The sequence below is a fragment of the Molothrus aeneus genome, chromosome 3, assembly GCF_037042795.1.
Source record: "Molothrus aeneus isolate 106 chromosome 3, BPBGC_Maene_1.0, whole genome shotgun sequence".
Classification (NCBI taxonomy): domain Eukaryota; kingdom Metazoa; phylum Chordata; class Aves; order Passeriformes; family Icteridae; genus Molothrus; species Molothrus aeneus.
Genome location: NC_089648.1, coordinates 34,524,247 through 34,547,125, shown reverse-complemented (window position 1 = coordinate 34,547,125; position 22,879 = coordinate 34,524,247). Strand labels below are relative to the sequence as shown.

General features: G+C 40.4%; 2 protein-coding genes across 3 annotated transcripts in view; both read right to left on the bottom strand.

Annotated features, from left to right (window-relative positions):
* BIRC6 (baculoviral IAP repeat containing 6) overlaps nucleotides 1–5,250 on the bottom strand; it is a 176,040-nt gene extending 170,790 nt beyond the window's left edge. For both annotated transcript variants that reach the window (XM_066546647.1, XM_066546648.1), the window contains exon 1: nucleotides 5,001–5,250. In XM_066546647.1, the coding sequence (XP_066402744.1) occupies nucleotides 5,001–5,235 (235 nt within the window). In that variant the 5' untranslated portion in view covers nucleotides 5,236–5,250. The remainder of the gene's footprint in view (nucleotides 1–5,000) is intronic.
* A 3,092-nt stretch (nucleotides 5,251–8,342) lies between these two features.
* Nucleotides 8,343–21,372, bottom strand: YIPF4 (Yip1 domain family member 4). Its single transcript, XM_066547898.1, has 6 exons — nucleotides 21,076–21,372; nucleotides 17,411–17,564; nucleotides 14,610–14,781; nucleotides 12,365–12,442; nucleotides 10,561–10,674; nucleotides 8,343–9,394 (listed from the first exon to the last, which is right to left on the bottom strand). The coding sequence occupies exons 1-6, from the start codon at nucleotides 21,158–21,160 to the stop codon at nucleotides 9,257–9,259; spliced, it is 741 nt and encodes a 246-aa protein (XP_066403995.1). The 5' UTR covers nucleotides 21,161–21,372; the 3' UTR covers nucleotides 8,343–9,256.
* Nucleotides 21,373–22,879: the final 1,507 nt, after the last annotated feature.

Here is a 22,879-nt window from a genome sequence, read left to right as displayed (position 1 = left end):
TCTGACATTAAAGCATTTTGCAACCTTTAATAATACTGCTCTGCTGTTGCAGTGACAGCCATGAATCCATCAGTCCAGATATGAATGATCTGTCAATAAAATGAAAAAATGTTGTGTGATCATGCCTGGCAACACAACATATGCTTGCATTGCTGCCTGTTACAACTTCTGAATCCCTGCATGAAACATGGACATGCAAACATCCCTTTAAAGCTACGTGAAAAGAAAAGATCTCTAATTTTACTCTCTTCTGGCTTCTGCAGAAGATAATCCAGATGTGCTTCAGCAGAGCCTGGAAATATCAATTAGCAGCATTTTGACAGTTTGGCAAGATGCTTGGTAAGTAAGAAGGGATATCTGACACACTGATTAAGCTAGCAGACAAATGAAACTCACAGTAGTCTAGAGCCTTTGCTAGTATAAAACACTGAACTCAAATCTAACAGTCCTCCTATCCTGTTTTCTCAAATGCTTAAGACACCTCATGAATGATCTTAAGATCACATAAATAAATGAGATGATCTCTTTAAAAATCATTTCACCCAGATTAGAAGTCACTCAAGTATGCACAAATGCAAGGTGGGCTGTAGCACATCACTAGATTTGACAACATTCCCTATATGATGAGAAATTCTCTGTTAAGACCAAGGGGCTTCATTATTATTATTATCATTATCTTTATTTCATAATGGAACAAAAGAACACAAGAAAAAAAAGATGGAAGAAACTAGCCCCAGTTTTGAGGAATGAAGGAGAACTTGAGCAGTATTACCAGTGAGCTTCAAACAGCTGAAACTGTTGATGGTGTCTTCAAATAGATCAAGTGTAGAATTGGATGACAGAGTATCCCAACAGTTTCTCCCTAAATATTACTGTAAGTGTAAATTCCCTCTATGACTTCCAAGTAGCAAAAGAGAGTATTTTCCTCTTGTTTTGCCTTCTGCATCACATGGAAAAGAAAGAAGCAAATCTGGATACCTCTTAAGAGATTTCCAAGGCACCATAATTTAGACAGCTGAAGAAAAACAAGACTTCCCAAAAGGGAACACTGACAGACAATGGAGTTGAACTTGCTGGCACAGGTAAGGCTCCTGGCCTGAGATCTATTTACTTCTAAATTCTTCTGATTGAGGAACAGCCCTTGAGGGCCTCTGATGATAAGGCAGAAGCTCTGTTTCCCCTACAGAAACTGGTACCATGAACAGATCCTTCCCTGTACAGATTCAGAAGTCTATGTTTTGATTCCTGTTAGGGCCTCTAGAGTAATTTAGAAGGCCTTAGCTACAAAACACTGTGCATTTTAGCAAACAAGGTACTGCTACGTCAAATTAAACTAGAAATACCTACTGGAACATTCAAGATGGTCACTGTCCATCTGATGGTACATTTTAGTTTCTTATTTTAAAGAATAAGAAACTAAAGATTCTCTGGGAGTAATAGCACTCTTCCAGTTCAGGCAGTTTTCTTTGTTTATTTGTAAATAGAAGGGACTGATAAATTGAACACCTCTATGAACACTAAGAGAGTCACTCAAGACTAATCTGGAAGTTTGTTTAGATTCTTCAGGGGTTTTTGTCTCGCTGTTTTGGTTTGATTCTTCTGAGGCCAAGGAAAAGGCTCATCTCTAGCGCTGTATTTGAAGTTTCTTCATTTATGCTTTTTTGGCTACCAGCGTTCAACTTGAAACTGAAACCACAGAAATATTTAAATGTCTAAGAGGGAAAATAAAGTACTTGATAGACTTGCGTGACAGATTCAAAACCAGTCCTGACTAACCACTACAAGTGAATAAACAGAAATGCAGAACATCCAGAAATCGCAAGAATTGTCCTTGCACTTCCCGTCTGGTTCTCTGAAATGCAGTGTGCATGCAACAGTCTTGACAGAAAAAAAAGGACAACCTTATGACCAGGTAAGACAGAGCTTAATGTTAGTGGTACTTGATTTTCCCCCTACTTTTATGCACTACCACACTCTGGGCTGTTGCAAATGGCCTGGTCCCCTTGAACAGGCCTACAGGGCTCATGCTGGAAACAGATTAAAGATGATTACACACCTTCAAGAGACAGAGCTGCTGAAGATTCAGCATAGTCTAACAATCCAAACTGAATTCCTTCAGACTGGGCTCAGAAGAACAGTCCCTGGATCACCACATCCATTAGATCAATCAAGTTCACATGAGCAACCAAAGCACACAGACCACATCCCAATGTCTGGAGCCCATCTAGAACTGGACTGTCTTCTGGCTGTGAATCTTTTGCCTTGCTCTTTTACACACCAAAGAGCAATCTGCATTTCTGTTCTAACGAAGGCAGCTTCCACTGCTCTACCACATTCAGCATTCCACAGGTTCAATCTTTTCAAAGAGAATGAGCTCAAAGCTTAATATATATTTCCGCAGTGAACTGTGACTGCAGATACAAAACACACTGAGGTTTGGTGGTGTTTCTTTTCCTCCACTATCCTGCCTTGATAGGAGAATCTTTTCCTTGCTCTGCTTTCTAGAAAGAGGCCTGCTACATTTTGTTTTTCTTTGGGTAACAAGCAACAGCATTTCTGTCCAACATAAATCTTTTGGCAAGGCAGAAGACCTGCAGCCTCAATTCCCAAGGAGGACAAGCAGTCTCCCCGAAGAAGCAGTTTTAATTCCTAGAGACTCTATTTTTAGTTATAGTACCACAAGTCCCTGAAGCAACAATATCCTCTGACCTGTCATTTATGGCAGGGGAGGGAGCACAGACAGAGTTGGTCTACAGGTCTGAGTGTCCAGCTACTACTATCCTACATTAAAAGAGCTCACACTGTACATTGCAGGCAGACATCAGAGAGCAGCTAAATTCCCTTCTCCTCCTCTTCCCAAAGACGGAAGGAAGAGAGAGAGAGAGAAAAAGAGTGAACAGGATTGCTAATAGCCGCAACAGACACCAACTGCTGAGATGCACCAGATTTCTGACCAGCATGCCGGTCTGAATCCATAAGAAAATTCAACTGAAGTTTCTACAAACTAAAGGTTATCATTTTTTCCCCAGTAATAAAATCATCAGCTCTACTGCACAGATAAAATTTGGGTAGATTGCAAGTAATTCTGTTGTTTGATGTGAGGAGGAGTAGAACCCATCTTTTACAGCCATGCTGTTACAGAGAAGACTGACACTAAAGGAAGTATACATGATTGAACGTACGTAACAGAAGCAAAGCAATATGTTATTTTCTAATAGTTACTATTTTGGGGAGAATTTCCATTTGCATTTTGAATACTGAGTCAAATCCTTTGCAAGGATTCTATCACAGCAAATTGTAGAACCACTTTGATTTACAGATCACTTCCTTTTCTGCATCTGAGAATTAAACATCTCCTACACAGACAGCCAATTACAAATTAAGTCCTCTATTTATGCCCTCTTCATCCACAACTTAAAAGCAATTTTAAAATTCCTGCAATAGCTTGAAGAAAATAAGCAAGTTATTAATAAAAAAGCAGTTTAGGAGACAGCATGGTAGAAGGGAATTGTAGAAGCAGAGTGATCTGAATCTGAACAATGCAGGAAACACCACACAAGAGCCTCATTCTCCATGCAAGCAACTGACAACAAAAGCAGCTGGGACCTTCTTAATAATTCCACAAAACTTTTTTTTTCAAGTGCCCCAAATGCTTAACCTTTACATACAATGTACCAACTTTGATCAATGAAAGGAAATCAGCAATTTTTGTCCTGTTCTCTTCAGTTTGACATTTGCAATACAGTTACTGGTTTTCAAGGTGAATGTGTACATATTGCCTAGGCTATGGCATTCCCATGTGGTTCTTGGCATTACTGTACCACGTTCTGGCAGCAAACAACCTTTCACCACCACCACTCAGCAAAGCAACATCTTATTAGCAGCACACAACTGTAAGGAGGCACCTTACAGTTCAGTACCCTAAATATGGAGGCACACAACTGGTAAGAAGCCTATCTTTCTATTCCAAGGGCTGGACTCACAAGGAGACAAATAACCCTACCCACCATCCATTGCCAATATTCTGACAAGTGCCACAGTTTAAAAGCCATTAATGAACAAGGAACAAAAGCTTTTAATGGCATTTAGATCTTTTTCTACAGAGCTAGTTTATTAACAGTGCAGAAACACTTATGGTCAACAAATAAAGTTGCTTCATAGTTATGGAGATGCTACAGCCTAAGCCTCTACAAAGCCAGTACACAGTCATGCCTCCTGAACATAATAGCAGGGATATGGTTACTACCACCAGAGACAGTCCAGAGAGTCAACAGCCTGAAGAACTATTCAAACACATACAAAAACGTGTCACCAAATAACTTCATGAAGGATTCTGAGCTTAAACTGTTTTAAGCCACAGGACAAATGACACTTTTAAGCAGTAAGCCTTCTTTAAAAAGCAGAATAATGCTCAATAAATAAATTATTTCAGTATCATGTATCAATAAGAATTAGAACTATGCCTGTCCTGCCTAACATGCTGCTTCTAATCTTTGGAACGTTCAACGTTAATGATCTACAACAACACCTGCAAAAGCAAAATTAAAAAATACAATACCCTATACATCACAGCCTTCCATCCCTATTTAATCTTTCAGTAACCATGCTTTACAGAAATAAAACGCCTCGGCACTGTTTACATGAGCATCTCTGCCCCAGAGAGTAGGAACAGAGAACCAGAGGTTCTGGTTGGAAAAGACCTCTGAGATTCACCGAGTCCAGCCTATGACCAAACACCACCACGTCAACGAGACCATGGCACTGAGTGCCGCGTCCAGGCTCTCCTTAAACATCTCCAGGGACGGCGGCTCCACCACCTCCCTGCCCAGGGAGGCCCTTCAGGCCACAAAAAGAAAAAGGGGTGGCAATAGGCCGGGGGGATCCTCCGGCACGCAGGGCCCGAGCCGAGCCCGGCCGCTCCTTCCCGAATCTCCCCGGACCCGCCGCGACACCTGTTCGGCGGCCGTGCGGCCCCGCTCCCGCTCCCGCTCCCCGCTCACCGCCGAGCGCCGACGCCTGCAGCGTGGCCCCCGAGGTGCCGTCGATGACTTTGATGGCGCCGCGCGCGGTCACGGCCAGGATGGCGTTGAGCGCCGGGTGATAGCACAGGCTGCAGAGCCCGTCGGCGTCGCAGCGCAGGCAGCCGTCCCGCAGCAGCAGCCACTCGCAGGAGCCCGGACCGGGACCGGGCCCCGCCGCCGCCGCCGCCGAGGAGCAGGAGGCCGCCGCAGCCATCTTCGCGGCCCCCGCCGCCGCCGCCCTCAGGACAAGAGGCCCGCGGAGAGCCGCTCACTGACAGTCCCTGGAGCCGCCGCCGCCAGTCACCATCCGGGTCCGGGGAGAGGGGGAAAGGGAGAGCGCCCGCGTGAGCGGGAAGTGACACAGCCGCGCCGGATGCGGAACCGAGCGGCCGCGGCCCGCCGGGGGGCGGGGGCGAGGGGCCGCTCCGCGAGGGGCGGGGCAGGGGCGGGGCCGCGCATGCGCGGCACCGCCGCCCACCCCGCGCTGGCTCCGTTCCCGCGGTGCTCCCGGCCCGGGGCGATGCCGGCTCCAGGCGGCCATCCCCACCCGGGATCCATCGCCGGCCATCCCCGCCCTCGCCGCTGCCGTGTCATTAGTGCTTCGGACAAAACTTGGGTCGTAAATGGGCGAGCGCGTTCGCCGCTGCCGCCTCAGGGAAAGCGGAGCGGGGCTTTGTGTTTCTTAGCCCGGCTCCCACACCGGTTGTGTTTTGACCCCGAGCGTAGCAGAGAGCCCCGGTGTCAGTGGCCTCAGCGCTGGTACGGAGGGACAAAGGCACAATGCCTCAATGCCACTGCCGCCGGAAGGCACGCTGCCCTTGGAAAGGCTGGCCCTGGCCCCGGGCCGGCAGCAGGAGCCATTGCACCCACGAGAGCATTCTGCTCTGGAGCAGTGCTTCAAAAATGACTCGAGTTTAATCAAATATTTTGTATTTTGTTGAGATTTTCCCTTTTCACCCACTAAAACATCAATTTCGTTTGTATAGCTCAGCCTACCTGTACAATATTACTTTATCTGCCGTAGGCTTTATCTGATCGAAGTGACATGTTACACACAGATTTTAGGCTACTGATGGTCTTAAAGCTAATTTTCAAATACAAAGTTTTCTATGGAATGTTTTTATTAAAAGCACCCTCATTAGCACAGGCAGGGAAATTTTTAAAGAAATACAGTGTGTGAAGAAAAAATAAGAAAACCAAACCAAACCCACATGGGTGTGCCACCAAGGCTAATCAAAATTGTCCTGAGAACAAAATAAGCAGCTATATGAGAGCAAAACATTAAACACCAGTAAGGACAATGATAAAATTACAGCAGATCTCAAGCTGTATGTTGTCTCAACAATTGATTCCATCAACTTTTCAAAGTATAATTTTTCTGATAAACAGCAGAGTATGTCTGATGGGTAGGAGAGGAAACAAGATGTACATGTCTAGCTGCTCTGTAGAGATCATTCAAAATGCATGTCTCACCAAGGTGTAATATCCATGTCACCACCCCAAAATGAGGTGTTGCATCTTAGAAAGACAATTTTTTTGCTAGATGGACATACTCTAAATTTCCAGTTTTGACAGACTGAAGCAGTATGTTGATTATCACAAAAACTCATTTATAGCCTCAAAGCTATCGGTATATAGCATGAATAAATTGGTGGCATGCACAGGAACATGGATGTGTCCTAATTCATCAATATGAATTATTCAGTACTAAGTCAGTAAATATAAATGAGCTTCATAGATTCTGTAAACAAGTTTAATTCAAAATTTTTATAAAATACATCTTGTATTTACACATATACCTCATCTAAAAATATGAGTTTGTTGAATGCAAAGTTATTACAAACTATCAGAATAATTTGAAAGCTGTTGGAATGTTTCTTGCACAATTTATGCAAAAAGTGACCCTAAAGATACTAAGATTAAAAGGTGCAAATCTGCAATTGGGTACAAAATATGTACTATGTTAAGTGCATTATCTACATTGCATATTACACATGTGCAAAGTCTGTGGAAGGGAACAGTTAAAATTCCAACCATAACTTTCACAGAGCATTACTGGAAAGGGAGGTATTTGGAGATTCAATAGAACATTCTTGCATCCTTATTTATAGTCAGTTCAGATGCACAGCACACCTCATGAAGAACTATGCAAAGAGGAACTAAGCTTAAAGCTTTCTGACAGCCCAGTAACCTAAATGTGTTCTTGCCCTTCACCTTTGTGGGGACAGAAGTTAAATGCATTCACAGGGGCTGGGTGCAGTCTTATAATAACAGTTGGATAGTCCTGTTAAAAAAAGGAATGTAAGTCATGAAAAAGGAGGTAAAACCAGATTATCATGCAAGATTCCAAAGCTAATATGCTTTTTTTTCAAATACACTGTAACTGCCGTTTTTTTTAAGAATGTGGTATGAATGCTCTCAAAGCACTTGTAGGTAAGAAATTAGCTGCTGCTGGTATAAATTGATTTAGTACAAGTTTGCATTAATTCCACCACAACTTATTCAGAAATCAAAAATCAGGTGAAAAGTCAATCACTCTACCAATTTTTCTCTTTTTATGTATTACAAGCTCAAGTACTACACTACAATTTATGTCCAGCAGTAACTTCAAGTGGTTCTGTTTAAAACCAACACAAGAATCAGCCAGGAAAGCAGACTGAGTAAGCTAAAGGTTTGTGGGAGAGCTGGAATTTAATTACGTATTTTGCATCAGTAATGACTGGTAAAAATAAATTACCAACCTGGCTAGTTACACGGTCTAAAAAGCTGAAAAATTACAGTTCTGATATGGAAATATGTCCATCAGGGATCCAAGACAGCCCTTGCTATTATCTTGTCATGGCTGATTTTTATTTGTAGCATTAAAAAAAAGGATGGACGGGGAGAATGGGAAATGCTTTTTTTCTGTTGCCAGAAAAAAACCCCAAACCTTCAGAGCTATTTGTTGATTCATCCTGAAGATTGCAAATGCCTGTGTTAGTACCATACAAAGTGAACTTCAGTGGACTTCCCTTGTGAAGAAATATTACCATAAGGACCATTACATAAGCAATCAACACAGTATACAGGAAATATTTAACATGTCATCACATAATTACATAATCCTTGGAGAGTCAAAATTAGCAAGACTCTAACTGTTACTAAGGCTGTAACTCTGCCTTGTTTAGTGGAGGGAGAATCTAGCCTTCCAAATCTCAAATCTTTCTTATTTCTCTTTACAGGAGGTTAACAGTATTGGCAAAAAAAAAAAAAAAAAAAAAGGAGGCATGTTAAATACCATGCTATTAAAAGCAAAACAGAGCAAGATGTTGTAAAACATAGTTAGGGAAGCAGTATTTTTATTTTGTCATCATAAAATAACATTGTTTAAAGATCACACAAATTTGATAGATCATCTTTTTTTCTCCAACATTAGGCCAGCACTAGAGTTGAGAAAGGTGTTCACCCATTTCTCTGTAAATTTATACTTTTAAGTAAAATAATTTGATTCTCTAAATATGCACTTTAATTAGTTATGTCACACAGTAAGTATCTTGCTCCTTTGGTCAGAGATAGTAAATGAAAACTTCAAATACTTGTATCTTCAATTTTTAAAAACCCAATATACATCCTTAACCAAGGAGTATTTACGGTACACACAAGCCATAGATACAAAATACACAGTATATACATGTTTTGAAAACAAATTGGAATTTATAAAAACTCAACAGCCAAATCACAGTAATTGAGGCACTAAATTAAAAGTAGTATCTTTTTGTCTTGATTATACAGACTATTCTGTGAACAATCAGGACTGTTTCATAAATATATATTATCTACAGAATTTGCTGTGCCAAAAAAAGCCAGCTGTGTTTAAGCTTAAAGGAAAAATTGCACTTTGAGATTGTTAACAGTTAACTTCTCATTTTTAATTCTTGAATATAGTAATCTGGTCCCAGTGCTTTTGGCACAGGTATTGAGTTGCAGTTTTGCTACGCTTTGTTATAAAACACAAGGTTCTTTTATTTTGTTCATTAAAATCTGAAGAGTCTTAAACAAACCTAGAACTTTGATACAAATCTATATAGCTACAATTGCTTCATTAAATAATATACACAAATATGCTCTTCCATCTTAAAACATCTCGACAACTGCATACAAAACAGTCACTTGTATTATCTCCAGCCTTCTTAATCCCACACATTATCAGTCTGCAAGTGACTGAAATATGGTTTCTGGCCACATCTTACACTAGATCACACCCCAGTATACAAGGACAGAAAATAAATGTATAATAAAAAGATTGGATAAATTAGAAGGGGTTTCTTGGTCTTGAATTCTTCTCCAACTAGTAATGATGCAGCACTGTATGCAGCCCAGAAGACTCCAAACAACTGAAAAAGAAGACGAACAGTCTTAGCTGTAACCACAAGAAAGTCTCTCCAAATACCACAGTAAAAATCACTTCTCTCAGTACAACACAGAGCGAGCTACAGGAGTAGTGCCTGTCACAGCCCAAGAAATTTTGGCCATGTGGGGCTTGTAATGCATTTTCATACTAGTAGTGCAAAGATAAGAACCTTGCAGATATTCACCATGAAGTTAACATGAGGCTATTAGTAGTAATCAAGTAACAGAGGTTTCATGAACATGTATTTATTTTGAAGTTATTTATTAGTTAACTGGCAAGTTAATGATTTACATTCTATCATTTATCAGTATTCCCAGATTATCAAATCTCAAATACAGCAATTTTGTTACTTATCATAACTCTAGTTGTGCTTCAATTATACTGTCTGCCAGCAAGCTAAAGGGACAGAAATAATGAAATCAACAGAACAAACCTCCAGAAAGTGTAGAGCTTAGCTCGTAACAGAATTTTATCAGTTAACCTTCCCAGGCTCAGCAGTAACTTCACAGGCTACCTTAAAGGGTTTCAAGAGGTACTGGGAGTGTTCAAGAGCATTATGTTGTTCTGGGATCATTGAGGGAATGTTTCTCTAAAAGGTGTCCAGCAGCAGGTGATATCAGGCAGGTTATTCTTTGTGCCTTACATTCCCCCTCTCTAAATCAGAACAATCCTTACCTTCTCTGCAAAGGGTATGGAGAGCTTTGTACTGATACCACTATGGGGAGGTCTCAGAACAATGACTAACGTCATATTCATGCTGCAGTGGCTAAAAATAATCTGGATCATGGGGGAAGGGAGAGCTTATTTTCAGATTCTTCATTCTGAGGTTTAATCATGCATTCTCTTCTCAACATGAGAATCCCATCTTTTTTATAATGCAACTATTAGAGCACAGCAAAATACTTAAATACAAGCTACTCTAGTAACAACAGGTGTTGTTATAGCAACAGCATTGTATATTCCCAAGCACTCAAATGGAACATTTAAAACCCCATTCACTTTCCACCATGCTATCCAAAAGGATCACAGAGCTCGCTTTGTAGTTCTGAAAATTTTGACACATCATTATGTTTTCCTGAGTAGAGTACTTGAAGTGTTAAGAAAGTGACTTAAAAATAACTAAATTCTCAATAGATTATAAGAACTTACTTTTATTAGTGTAGAAACAACTTCAAATGATCCAACCACCAAAAGTACAGGTGCTATGACAATGAGGGGAAGCAGGGAATATCCTATTACACCCAACACTTGGCCATAAGCAACCTGAAATTTTCAAGCACATAAAAATAAGCTTTGCAGTACTCAATCTCTGTCACCAAATACAATTTGTTTTTGTTATAACACTATGAATAATAATTATAATGTGTTATACTCAGGAAATTTCAGCCTAAGGAGGCTTACTAGTATAAAAATTGGTTTTGTATGCTAAACCCTAAAATTAGAAATATGTTATCTTTTTTTTTTCCCAAAAAACTGTAAACTATCACTTTCAAAGGAAGCATTTACATATGATACCCAGGAGCATAGAACTGCAACAGATCTCTCAAGGACCAGCTGTAGTCCTGGTTGTCAAAAGCAGCAAAGACATAATTTTCTGCATTAACATGCTCATATCCATTATACATAAATAAATACATAAAGCACATGAATGTTTTTGGTGTCAGCAGAAGAGTTAAAACTTGATCCCTGTAAGGCACAGAATTCTGATTTCCAGCTTCAATTTATTGTGACTATCTAGAACAGAGTTGTTCCAAGTACTTCCATAACTACTTTTAGCTTCAGAAGGAAATGTCTGATTTTCCCCTACTATGGTCTGAAATGATCCTAGCACAGCTAGGCTTCTTGGATTTAACAGGAGAAGTAGTGGCATCTTGCAAGCATTTTCTTGTGAATGATGATCCTTCATGACAAGATCTGCAAACCTATACTTTTTCTCCAGTTTATACATCTGATGATTTCCCATTTTGAGCCACAAACCAGATTGATTTAAGGGCCTCTGGATTGTGTTAAAATGCAGAAAAATACCATGCAATCACATTTATAAAAAACTTTTTATTTCACAACAGCATTCACAAAAGAAGACTCTAACAATTATGATTTAAAGAAAAAATTTTAAAAATTAAAGTAAACAACATAGGACCTCTGCAATACTGGTGCATCATTAATGCAATATTCATGGTAAAAGTATAAAAATAAAGCATCACTGAATATTTAGTTCTTCCCAACTACACAGTTCAATGCATTTTATGCTGCAGATCCATTTTAAGAAGTTTTATTCTCCTGACTGTTCCACTGCAGCTGTCTGTGGACCTTGCTCGAAGTCATTTTTTGTTGTTTACACCTGAATTGCTTAATAAGTCAATTTGTAAACAGTTCAAGCAGCTATTCCAACCCTGCTGGTGCAAACAGCTGGAGGAAGGGATGCAGGCCACAACTCCAGCTGGCTTTGCAGTTGAGAAACATGCCCTGTCTTTCATACTTTGATGGGTTTGAACTGCATCAGGCCAAGGATGAAAACAAACACTGGCAGGTGCTTTACACACAATGACATCTATCTGCTGTTAGCACCCCATTAAAAAAAAAAAAAAAGTTGCCATTTAGTCCAGTGACCAAAAACTTGAAAGCATTTCTCCCTCAAGAATGGACTTCAGTTCTGGAGCACAGGAAGCTGCTAGAATTCCAGGGTTCACAGCACAAATTTCTAGACTGTTAATCTGGAAGCAAGCACACCATCCACTGCACCAAGAGATTAGCTGATGATCTCTGTATTTTAGACTTCATTTTGGAGACTGAAAACCTGAAACGTTGACTTGACACTTAGCAACTGCATCCATTCTTAGCTGGCTACAAGATCCAAACCCAAGCACTATGAAAACCCAACTATTGCTGAAAAACACTGTCAAGAGACTTTACATTACCTCCCTCTACATAATTTTCACATACAGGTACTTACTTCTCCTCCAAGAACTCTGGCCAGTAAAAAAATTGTCAAGGATCCAAATATCCAAATAGTTATGATCCAAGAAACAACCTTGAGAGATAAAGAACAATTCATTTATATGAGTAATTGTCATTGTGAAAAAGGAAAATGCATTTCCATAATCACTTTCACGGCAGTCAAGGATTTTATTATGCAAAACTGAATTCTGAATTGTGGCAAGAACAGTGTTTAGTATCACAGTGTAATTAACAAATGAAGTTCAGAAATTACATTTACAGAGTCACATTAATGGTAAGTTTAGTGTACATGGAATGCATGTTCAATGTGGTCTGTAAGTATTGTAACAGGAGTAGGAAGTTGAGTTAAAACTACCCTAAATGTCTTCATATCCCACCTATTACAAAATGTGGGCTCAAACTGTTTTTAAAAGTCAGCCCAACCAATACAAGCAGTTGGAATTCTCCTTTCACTTATAAAGATGCCACTTTATCCTTTACTCAAACTGAGAATGCTCAGAAGACATAGGACTTTACTTCTCAGTGGAACTTGATGATGATGAGAACTTAATAAAGAGCCTCAGATTCCTGAGACCAAATCTGTCATTATTTTTTCTTGCTTCTTTCATAGTACTGCTCTTAAACTACAGAAGGAATCCGAAAGTCATTCTCTGGCTTAAAAAAATCCTTCAAATTAACTTAGCTGGTTTTGGTGCTGAGCCACTGGGAGGACCAGAAGGAGAGCTTTCCTTTCTGAAACAACTTTTTAGAAGGAAACAACAGTCTAAGTTCAGTCTATGTACTTCCAAACGTACAATGACTGAACTTAAAAAATTAAGCCAGTACTCAGTTCAATACTTTGCTTAATTAGAAGTTCCATATTTCCAGAAGAATGAAATAGGAAAAAAACAGCTAAAAATCACAGCAGCACTAAAAACAATAGAAGTGGCTTTATTCTATTTGTGAAAATAGCACATAGCCTCTTTTTACTTCCTGTTTTCCTCCACTGACTGGGAAGAGGACCAGTTTAAAGTCTAAGAGCAGAAGTGCTCATCTCTCTCCAGTTTAGAGCCCACCTTTGGGTTCATCTAGTCCAGGTACGGTCAGTCATCCTGTTGCTGGCTGCTAGCTTTCCCTCCTTGTACGTATACAGCACTAGTGCATCCATATGGTAAACCCAGTGCTCCTAAGAAACATGAGAGCCAGTGCTCCTGTACAGGAGGTACACACACTGCAGGAGGTGGTTCATCTGTCCCAGGGTCAAGGAATGCTCCTTGCTTTGCCAAGGAGACAGGTGAGTGGTCCACCCAGAAGACCTGAACAATAAAGTGGTTTAGTCTACTCACTTCAAGCCTCATAGAGACAAGCTACTGAGTGAATTCTTAGTCAGTATTTTGTATGCCATATGGAAGCCAGAGGTCCCCCAAAGGGAATGATTTTATCCCACCATTCACAAGAATCCTTGCATAAGCACATTCTGCTGGTTTACATGCAGCTTATTGCCATACTTGGTCACATTTATAACAACTGTAACCACACATTTAGTCATAAGGATTTCTAATGCAGGAGCACCTAGGCTTACATACAAATTGTTACTATAAATGATAACACTTCTTTATTTTAATCAGAAGATAAAGAAAAAAGATAATGGTGTTTATGACAATTACATATGCACAATGCCTCTGAATAGCTATTCACCCTGGAGTTCAAAAGGAATTATGGAAAAGTCTATTGACCAGAGGAAAGTTATTTGATTGTAACTGAGCAGGGAGGGCAAAATAGCAAACATCACTAATGAAGATTAAATACACCAGATAAAAGCAGCCATATAGCATGAATTAAATAAGCAGCTTTATTTGTCAGGAAATTAGAATTCATGCCATCCAAAGAAATGCTTTTTGCTAACATTTTTTAGTAATAAAAAGCAAGTTAACAAAAGGTCACAATTAAAATGGAAAGATTCACTAATATGACTATAAACCCATTAGTATCAATCTGGTTCCTCTAAAAACCACATTGTTCCTTTGTTTTACTGTATAAAAACAAACCTGACATTTCATCATGATTAACTTACCCGTGGGCTATTTAATACATTCCTAACTGCTGTCTTTCTACATATTAACTTGAGAAACGGCACTTGAAATGCCCCACATTAGTATGTGAAAAAAAGACTTTCTACCTACGTAAGAATGCAAATTGCTTAGCAATCACATCCCCAAATTTAGTTCAGATTTCTTTTTAGGCAGAAGATTTATACCTACCTTAAATTGTCCATATAATGAAATCATTGAGAAGAAGAGGACAACTGCCAGAGGACCCCAAAAGTCTGGATTGTCTCTCACTATCTGCCTATTGAACCCAAGAGAAGGCATAGGCATCAACACACATCGAATTTTGTAGTAAATATCCTTCAGATCAATGTCGAGTTCTTCCCTGAAATTGTAAAGCAAGTGAGCATTACTATACAGCACAGTAATGAAATAAAACTAAAAAAATAAGTACAGGGGCAAACAGTAGATTTATAGAGCAAGTCTCCTGTCAGCCACAAGGCTTTCTGAAGCCACGACTAGCAAAGGAACAGTTTATCCACAGTAAAGCAACACCATAACTTCATGCTGCATTCAGCAACTGCTGGGACACAGATTTATTTAATTACTCAAAAGCAAATTACATGACTGACAACAGAAAGCATACACAGCATATCCAGACCAGGCTGGATGGGGCTCTGAGTTACTGGAACTGGTGAAAGGCATCCCTGCCCAAGACAGGGGGGGTGGAACTGGATGATCTTTAAGGTCGCTTCCAACCCACACCATTCTATGATTCTGTGATACCCTGAGTCTGCATTAAGATAGGAGGGTTTTTTTCAGATACACCAGGACATGTGACACACTACAAGTCAAAGACATGCACACAATAAAGAATGTCTGTATATTCCTATGCCAAGCAGTTTGCCATGAGCACACTTACTATGAAAATATTTTATTTCAAATTCTGCAAGAAAGAACACTATTACATTCACTAACCTTAAACCACTCCAAATACATAATGTAAAACTAATTTTTTAAAAGAAAATGGAGTTTAGCTTCCTTCAAGAACAGTAGTTTTCAACAGACCAGTTTATGCCTATTGTTCAATTTCTGGCTTGTGTCCACTATGGGTAAAATAAATAAAAGTCACTTGAACTAGCTCCAACATGTATCAACAGATCTTGCCCTTCTCTCATTGCCTTCTCTGCTTCCTGTTACAAACTCTCTGCAAGCAGATACAAATTGGTCAGAAGACTCTTCTGCCCAGACTCTGGGACATGCTGCCCTGACTGTACTAGCCTCATGGGGAAGGAATCACACTTCCCAAGCAATGGGCAATTCCACCTCTTTATGTGCAGAACCTCAGGCATGACTGAGGAACTCTGAAGAGTTGCAAGACACTTCCAACAGATAAACTGCTCTGTATTTGAGAACACAGTGAAGAAAAATGTAGAATTATATCCTAAGTCCGTTTATGAAGGTTTTGTCCAAGGCTTTGTTTTTTTGGCTTTTTCTTCAGAAAAGCTGATGTGAGAAAAAAATGCAAAGATGTGATTCATCACAAATTCTGTTTAAAAAAATTAAAATAGTGTTAAATTCAGTCCCTCAAGGCAATTTTTGGATTATTATTACTAAAACTACTTTATAAGTGGTATTACTAACTGGTGACTAAGTAACAAAAATTGCTCTTTAACCATCCTTGAATTAAAGAACAGACTAGAAGCATCTATTTGCTACCATTTACCTAAAAAGGATGTAGCAGACCTATATTTTACTCTGTAGACTGTGTAATACAAATATTTGCTACATGGAAATAATTATTTCTCATTGTCTAGGTCTTCTGACAGCTTCTCATGTGAATAAATTGTCTTTTGCATGAAGCTGACAGCTAACTCGACTGAAAGTGATGGTAGCTGTATCAGGAAATAAGTGTCTGGACTAAGGCTGCCCAATGAGAAAGTAGAAAAAAAATAATCTCACTTTGTTGAACAAAACATTTGCACTGTAGCCCTGTGTTGGTGAACTTCCCTTTGCAGGCTGCTGTTCTTTCAATCCTTAATAGGATTCAGATTGTAAGAATTCATTATGACACATTTCTGGGAATAATCAAAACAACAAAATTACACTAAAGTCAGAATTCCTATGTTGTAACCTCACTACACAAGTTTGTTTCTTAATTAAAAGTTAGAGGTTCACAAAACAGACATTCACACAAGGACCTACTTCTGCACACTTTAATTTAATCCAGTTCTCAAGTAGCACTGTCATTAAGCTCTCCAGATATCTATTGTCTCCCAACACTCTCATCTGAGCTTTACAGAGTACTCTCTGTCTCACTCCCATTTTTTAAAGCATCATTATGTTTAATTCACAGGAAAACACTGAGACAGTGAGAATGAAGTTGCTTGGGTGCAGAACAAGGACCAGGCTGCCTGACTCACAATGTAATAACCTTAAGATACAAACTTTCTTCAGCCAGCCAGGTTTCTAGGAACAGAACAATGGATGCGAGACTTCCAGTTCTAAGGATATTATTGTCCTTCAGCACTAGCACCCTTTTAATCTAGCTTTATAGTAATAGGCAACATAAAGATTATAAAGTTTGTGCTACCTTGCTTCTAATATCCCTACTGTAACAACCATGATTCACAGTGCTTTTGCTTCAGAATAACTGACAGAACTGACTGAGATTTACTTAGCAGAAGGCTTCCCATGGGGTTGTCTTAGTCTTTGATTCTTTCACAATATCCAGAAACATGAATGCAAATGATACAAAGAATGCAGTCTCTTTTAAAAAAATCAGTACAAGATCAACAGTTAAAAGCAGAAAAGCCATATATACTTACAGAGATTAAAATCCATAATAGAAGCAATGTTTTCATTCTTGCACCAGAAAACACTCATTGGTCAAGTAATTTGTCAAACAGAATTCTAGTCACAGCACAAGGCTGTGGGACAATCAGAGACTACAAGTTGTTTCTTATCCCAACGCAGCTAATAAAGATAGATACTCAGAAATAATTACAACATACAAGAGTGGCTTGTTATCTTCTGGGTCATCATCTTCCACTTCCAGAAGCCAACCATATCCTCTCTGTCTTAGGAATGTAGTTGCAGTAGATTCTTTGATGAATTCTCCTCCAAGATTCAGCTTAACATCTGGAGTTGTTATGGAACCACTAAGATCTAAAGAAAAAGGGAGAAAAATATAGACCTTTTTATGTCTTGCCAAAAGCCATTTGATTTTAAAAGTACTGGAAGATAAACAACAAACATATGAAGCTACTTCTGTTGGTCATGACCATAAAACAGTCAAAGTTACAAAATAAAGTTATACTTTCACAGATACGTAATTTGAAAGTGTACTGGTGGTTTTATTGCAATAGTAACAATGTTGGGTTAGGTCTCAAATACCAGGTTTTAGCTTTTAGATGGGACTCTTGTTTTATGACACAGTGTTGTGGTACAACAGAAAGGCTTCCATTTGTGCTTCATCATTAAAAGTGTTTAAAGGCACAAAAGGAGGACACTAATGAGAGTCTCAGCATGCTATAGATTGTGGATTATTTATAATTTTTTTCTGATCATACTCTAACTCTTTTGGTACCCATTTTTTAATAGTGGCATTGTTTCAGCCAAAACCACTCTCTGCTATTATGCCAAATTTTTCATAAAAGGAAAACATTTTAAGATGTTTTAATTCGTAGCCTGCCTTCAATGCAGCTGAAAAAGCTAGAGAAAGAATGCTATCAGAGATCCTTAGGCTCTAGACAATTAGAAGTTATACAGTTATACAACTTCTCTTTGATATACTATGATCTTTTTCTACCACAGTACTAAGCAAAACAAACAGCAATTTATCTATGTTCTGGTTGGTTTTGGCAAAATTGCCAATAAATATTAATTTTTTTGCTCATTTTGTTCAGTTATATATGGACAGAAAATAAAAAATAGTATAGGAAAATAAATTAAGCAACTTGATGAAAGAAAAAGATACATAAGAAGGGAGTAATTATTTCTTTAGGAAATAATGGATTTCCATTATCTGCTAAGAAGGAAAAATCCAAACAGAAATGTGTAAATATTTTGTACCAGCTTACTATAAATATACTGAGAGGTAAATAAAATATCTTTTGCCTTATCATCATTGTGTGTTTTTCACACATTAAGGTTCCTCAGCACAAATTTCCCAGAACACCTAACTACAGCAAGTACTTCTGAAACACTCACAGAGGCACATCAGGCCGCATTTGTAGATTACATTTGCAACATCCACTTTGGAAATATTACAGTGTTATAGAAACAATTTGTACAGTAACAGAATCTCAGTGTCTTTAGCCAACATGTCTCAGGTGTTCGTTGATCATTCAGTATTGCAATTAATTCAACAGAATTGTTCTTCCCAGACCAGCTTGCTAGGCCACTCAGATTCCAGCTTCTCCACAAAAGCTTTTCAACTGTTTCATAGTCATGAGAGTCACTGATCCACCCCTTTGATTCTTGGAACAACATCTGCACAGGACCCTGGTAAAGATCACTGTAACTTAAAGCAGGAATTTCTCTTTGCTCTTCCCAATTGCAGCACACGCAGCGTTCTCACCAGCCTCAAGCAAAGCCTTCCTCTGCTGTTTACAGAGGGGGGAAAAAAGAAGAATCTCAATGCCTTAATCAAGCTGAAGCCTCAGAAGTTTTCTCTTGATTGGGGAACCCTAATGTTATTAAGAAAATATATAATATATATTGTCTTAATGACATTAACATTTATATATATATATAAAATAACATATATATATGATGTTATTATTTGTTTCTGCTACGAGATAACACTTTTTTGCAAGGAGTGCTACTCTGTGCATAAATGCAGCTGTCAAAAGAAGCAAACACAGCAGTCCCACCAGCCACGTATTTCTCCTTTCTCAGGGACCACTAACAATCCATTCTGAAGCACAAAAACTCCTACACAAGTCGTATTTACTAAGACTCCTTTTAGCAGTCCATGAATACCTGCAACCATACTTTTAAATTATAAAATCTATTAACATGACCTTAAGTCTGTCTTGCAAGACAAAAGCTGCAGAAACCTAGGGGAAAAGGGATTGGTCACCTCCTCTTCTGCAGGCTGCTTTAAATGAGGCGTTTAACTGCAGGGCAACTGGAAAATCTGCCAAGAACTGATGACATTGACGGTTCCTAGTGACACTCTGGGTGCCTTCACTGCTACTGTCTCAGGCTGAACACAACAGAAGGAAACCCAAAGTCTCTCAGATGCCTCATTTCAACTAAGCATTGTAGATAACCAGCTTTCAAAACAGTCTTGACTCTTAATTTTGAAAAAGCAGTACAAGAGGTAAAACCCCAAACAGAGGGCTCTTTCTACTCTGTCTGGTGACCTAATTGTGAACATCTCCCCAGCTTTCTTCCATACAGCTCCCACAGAAATAAGACGGGGAAACAGTATAGCTAATTTTTATTTTTTTCATATGGATTGGGATTTGGGAAACATGCAAAAATTAGAGTGCAATGCACAGTATTTTAATTTTAAAATATCACGATGCTTAATTTTGCTTATTTTTTCTTTGCTAGGGTAGGTCTATCCAGCACTTTGAGGACAGGACTACACTTGAACACACAGGAGATCACATCTTGCTTGTGTTCATAAAAAACACAGAGCCAAGTGTGATTCAACACAACCTACCAGAAAGGTGGTTTTACTGGATTGGGTTCAGCATTGCCCAACAAATACTTCCAGAGAAGAAGCACAGAGCTTCTGCTCAGAGGTACAAGGATTCCTTTTCAGGCCAAGGTGAAGAAGAAAAAACCAAAACAAAGGAAAACTAACCAGCAAAAAGAAAAAACCCAGCAACAAAAAACCCCACAGCTATAACAGTACTGTTGGCTTGTGTTTCTTTTCAGAAGGACTGTGAAGTTCACTAAAGAACAGGTATTCTACAGTAATTTCTCCACTTCAGCAATTCCTTACCAGGGTGGGACACATGAGTAAGGATTTATACGATTCCTTAGTCACAATTTTAAGAGTAACTAAATACACACATGAAAGTAGAATCCTTGTTATTTAAATGGGGAGAGACCTAAAAAATATTCTCCAACAAAGTAAGTTTGCACGATGTTGATCCTGTATGTTCATTTTCGAAGTCTGAAGGCACATCCGCACGGCATGCTGGCACAGCACTGCTGTTTGTGCAGCAGCCTGGCACAGGCCGTGCTTCACCCCCTAAATTACATACACGGCCTCCTTTTCTGCTCCATGACTGTGCCGCAGTGAGACACGGCGCAGACACATTACAGCAAACGTGGCTTCGGTAAGACAAAAAACAGAGCGGGCTTCCAGCAGCTCGGCAGCCAGAGGAGCAGGCAGTGACAGTGCTCACGGCTATGTCACCTAGCCGGGACACTCTCGGCCCCGGCTTCCAGAGCAGCTGCAAGCGGAGGGCACGGCCGCCTTTGCCACGCTGCTGCTGCTCCCGTGACGCGGACGCGGCGGCGGCCCCAGGGCAGCGGCCAGCTCGGCCACCCCGCTCCGCCCCCAGCCACGACACCAACCGCGGGGCCGGCGGCACGGGGGGCAGGGAAGGCCCCTCCTGTGTCCGCGGCCCGGGAACGGCCCGTTCCCCCGGGGCCCGGCCAAGCCCCTGCCTCGGGACAGCGAGTGCGGCCCTGCCCGCGGCCCCGCGCTCACCTTCGGCGTCCGCCGAGGAGACGAAGGTGAAGTCCCCGCTGCTGGGCGCGTAGAGCGGCGGCTGCTGAGCGCCCGGGGGCTGCATCTCCCCGCCCTCCGCGGGGGCTGCGGGGCCGGCGAGAGGCGAGCGGCTACCGGGGCCTGGGGCCTCCCGGGTCCCTCCTGCGGCGGCGGCGGCGGCGGCACCGAGCCCAGGGCGCAGCCGCCTCACGGGGCGACAACAAGCGGCGCCGCCGCTGCCATTGGCTGCTCGCAAGGCGCGCCCGCACTGGCCGCCGGTGCTCCAGCGCTGAGTGGATCCCGGCGCTTCCCGGGAGTGAGGTCACTTCCACTCCGCCGCCAAGCTCCTCCCGGGGGCCGAACCTCCTTCCCTTCCTCCTTCCCTTCCTTCCTTCCTTCCTTCCTTCCTTCCTTCCTTCCTTCCTTCCTTCCTTCCTTCCTTCCCCTCCCCTCCCCTCCCCTCCCCTCCCCTCTGTAGCAGTGAGGAAATTTTAAAATAATACAGTTGAGATGTTGCCAATTCCTGTTACAATAAGACGACAAACACTGGCTCTGGTTGTGGTCTGTGCTTTGAAGAATCAGAAAGTGGGATCTCACTTTTCCTGTGTTCAATGACTTAGCAGAAAAGCTCCTAGTTAGGGTAAATCCATCCCTTTGTTCCCTACTAAATACCAACGTTTATTCTGAGAGGACACACATTTTGCCTGACATGTCGAGGAAACAGGCTTAAAATGTTGCATTCGTGCTACATACATTTGATTCCATTTCATACATAGATCTCATCAAGTGCCATGAGATATAAATATAAATATAAATGTATTATAAATTGGAAAAGTTGCAGGTCCAGAAATAGCATTAGAACAGTGGTTTGATGTACAGAAGGAACTTTCTTTTTCATATATACCCCATTAAAGGAAATCTGCAAGGTCCATCTCAAAAAATTCTTAACAAGTAAAACCCAGTTTTTTTCTTTTTAAGGAAAAAACATGACTTGAAGTTCCTACTTTGCCAAATCCAAGGATCACTCAAATTTGCATGTATATCAAATACAATTCAGGTTCGGGTTCTCTGTAGACATTTTACAACAATTATCAATTTCCTTGCAGCAGAGGAAAAATTACCTATATTTGCACATAACCTATTTTTAAATAAAAAATTGTCATGAGTACAAAATGCCCCTACAGACACTTGTATTGTCAGATTTTCCCTTTTAAAAGGTGAGCAGTCAACACATCTATTAAGAGCACCTCATTTTCTTAGCTGTTGTGTGGTACAAGATCTTTGCAATAGGCTTCTTTCAGTTTCTGATGTCTCTTTCTCTTTTTTTAGTTACAGCCAGCCTGTCAGAATTCAAGGAGCTTTTGGATGATACTTTTAGTCATATAGTTTTCTGCAAGGAGGTGGGAATTAGACCTGTTCATCCTTATGGATCCCTTCAATTTGACACATTCCATGAGTCTATTATTATATTTAACTACAGTGCTATGAGTGTGCTGTTCCCTGTTGTTTTGGGATGTCTTGGATGCTTCTGGAATCTGCCCTCCAGAGGATGCCAGACAGGTCTATTATTGGACAAATTTCAAATAATGAAATCATAGAATTATGGGACCATTTAAGCTGGAAAAGACACTTCAGATCAAGTCTAACCATTACCTTAACACTAAGTCCACTACTCAACCATGTCCCCACGTGCCACAACTACACTTTTTTGAATGCTTCCAGGAATGGTGACTCCACTGCTTCCCTGGACAGCCTGTCCCAATGCCTGACCACTCTTTCAGTGAAGAAATTCCTCCTGATGTCC

Excerpts from the sequence above, each read along its gene's own strand:
- YIPF4 (XM_066547898.1), bottom strand. The coding sequence starts at position 21,160 with ATGCAGCCCCCGGGCGCTCAGCAGCCGCCGCTCTACGCGCCCAGCAGC. Across the intron at positions 14,782-17,410 it reads GAAGATAACAAGCCACTCTT|GGAAGAACTCGACATTGATC; the intron begins GTATGTTGTAAT and ends TTACAATTTCAG. Across the intron at positions 10,675-12,364 it reads CCAGAGTTCTTGGAGGAGAA|GTTGCTTATGGCCAAGTGTT; the intron begins GTAAGTACCTGT and ends TGAAAATTTCAG.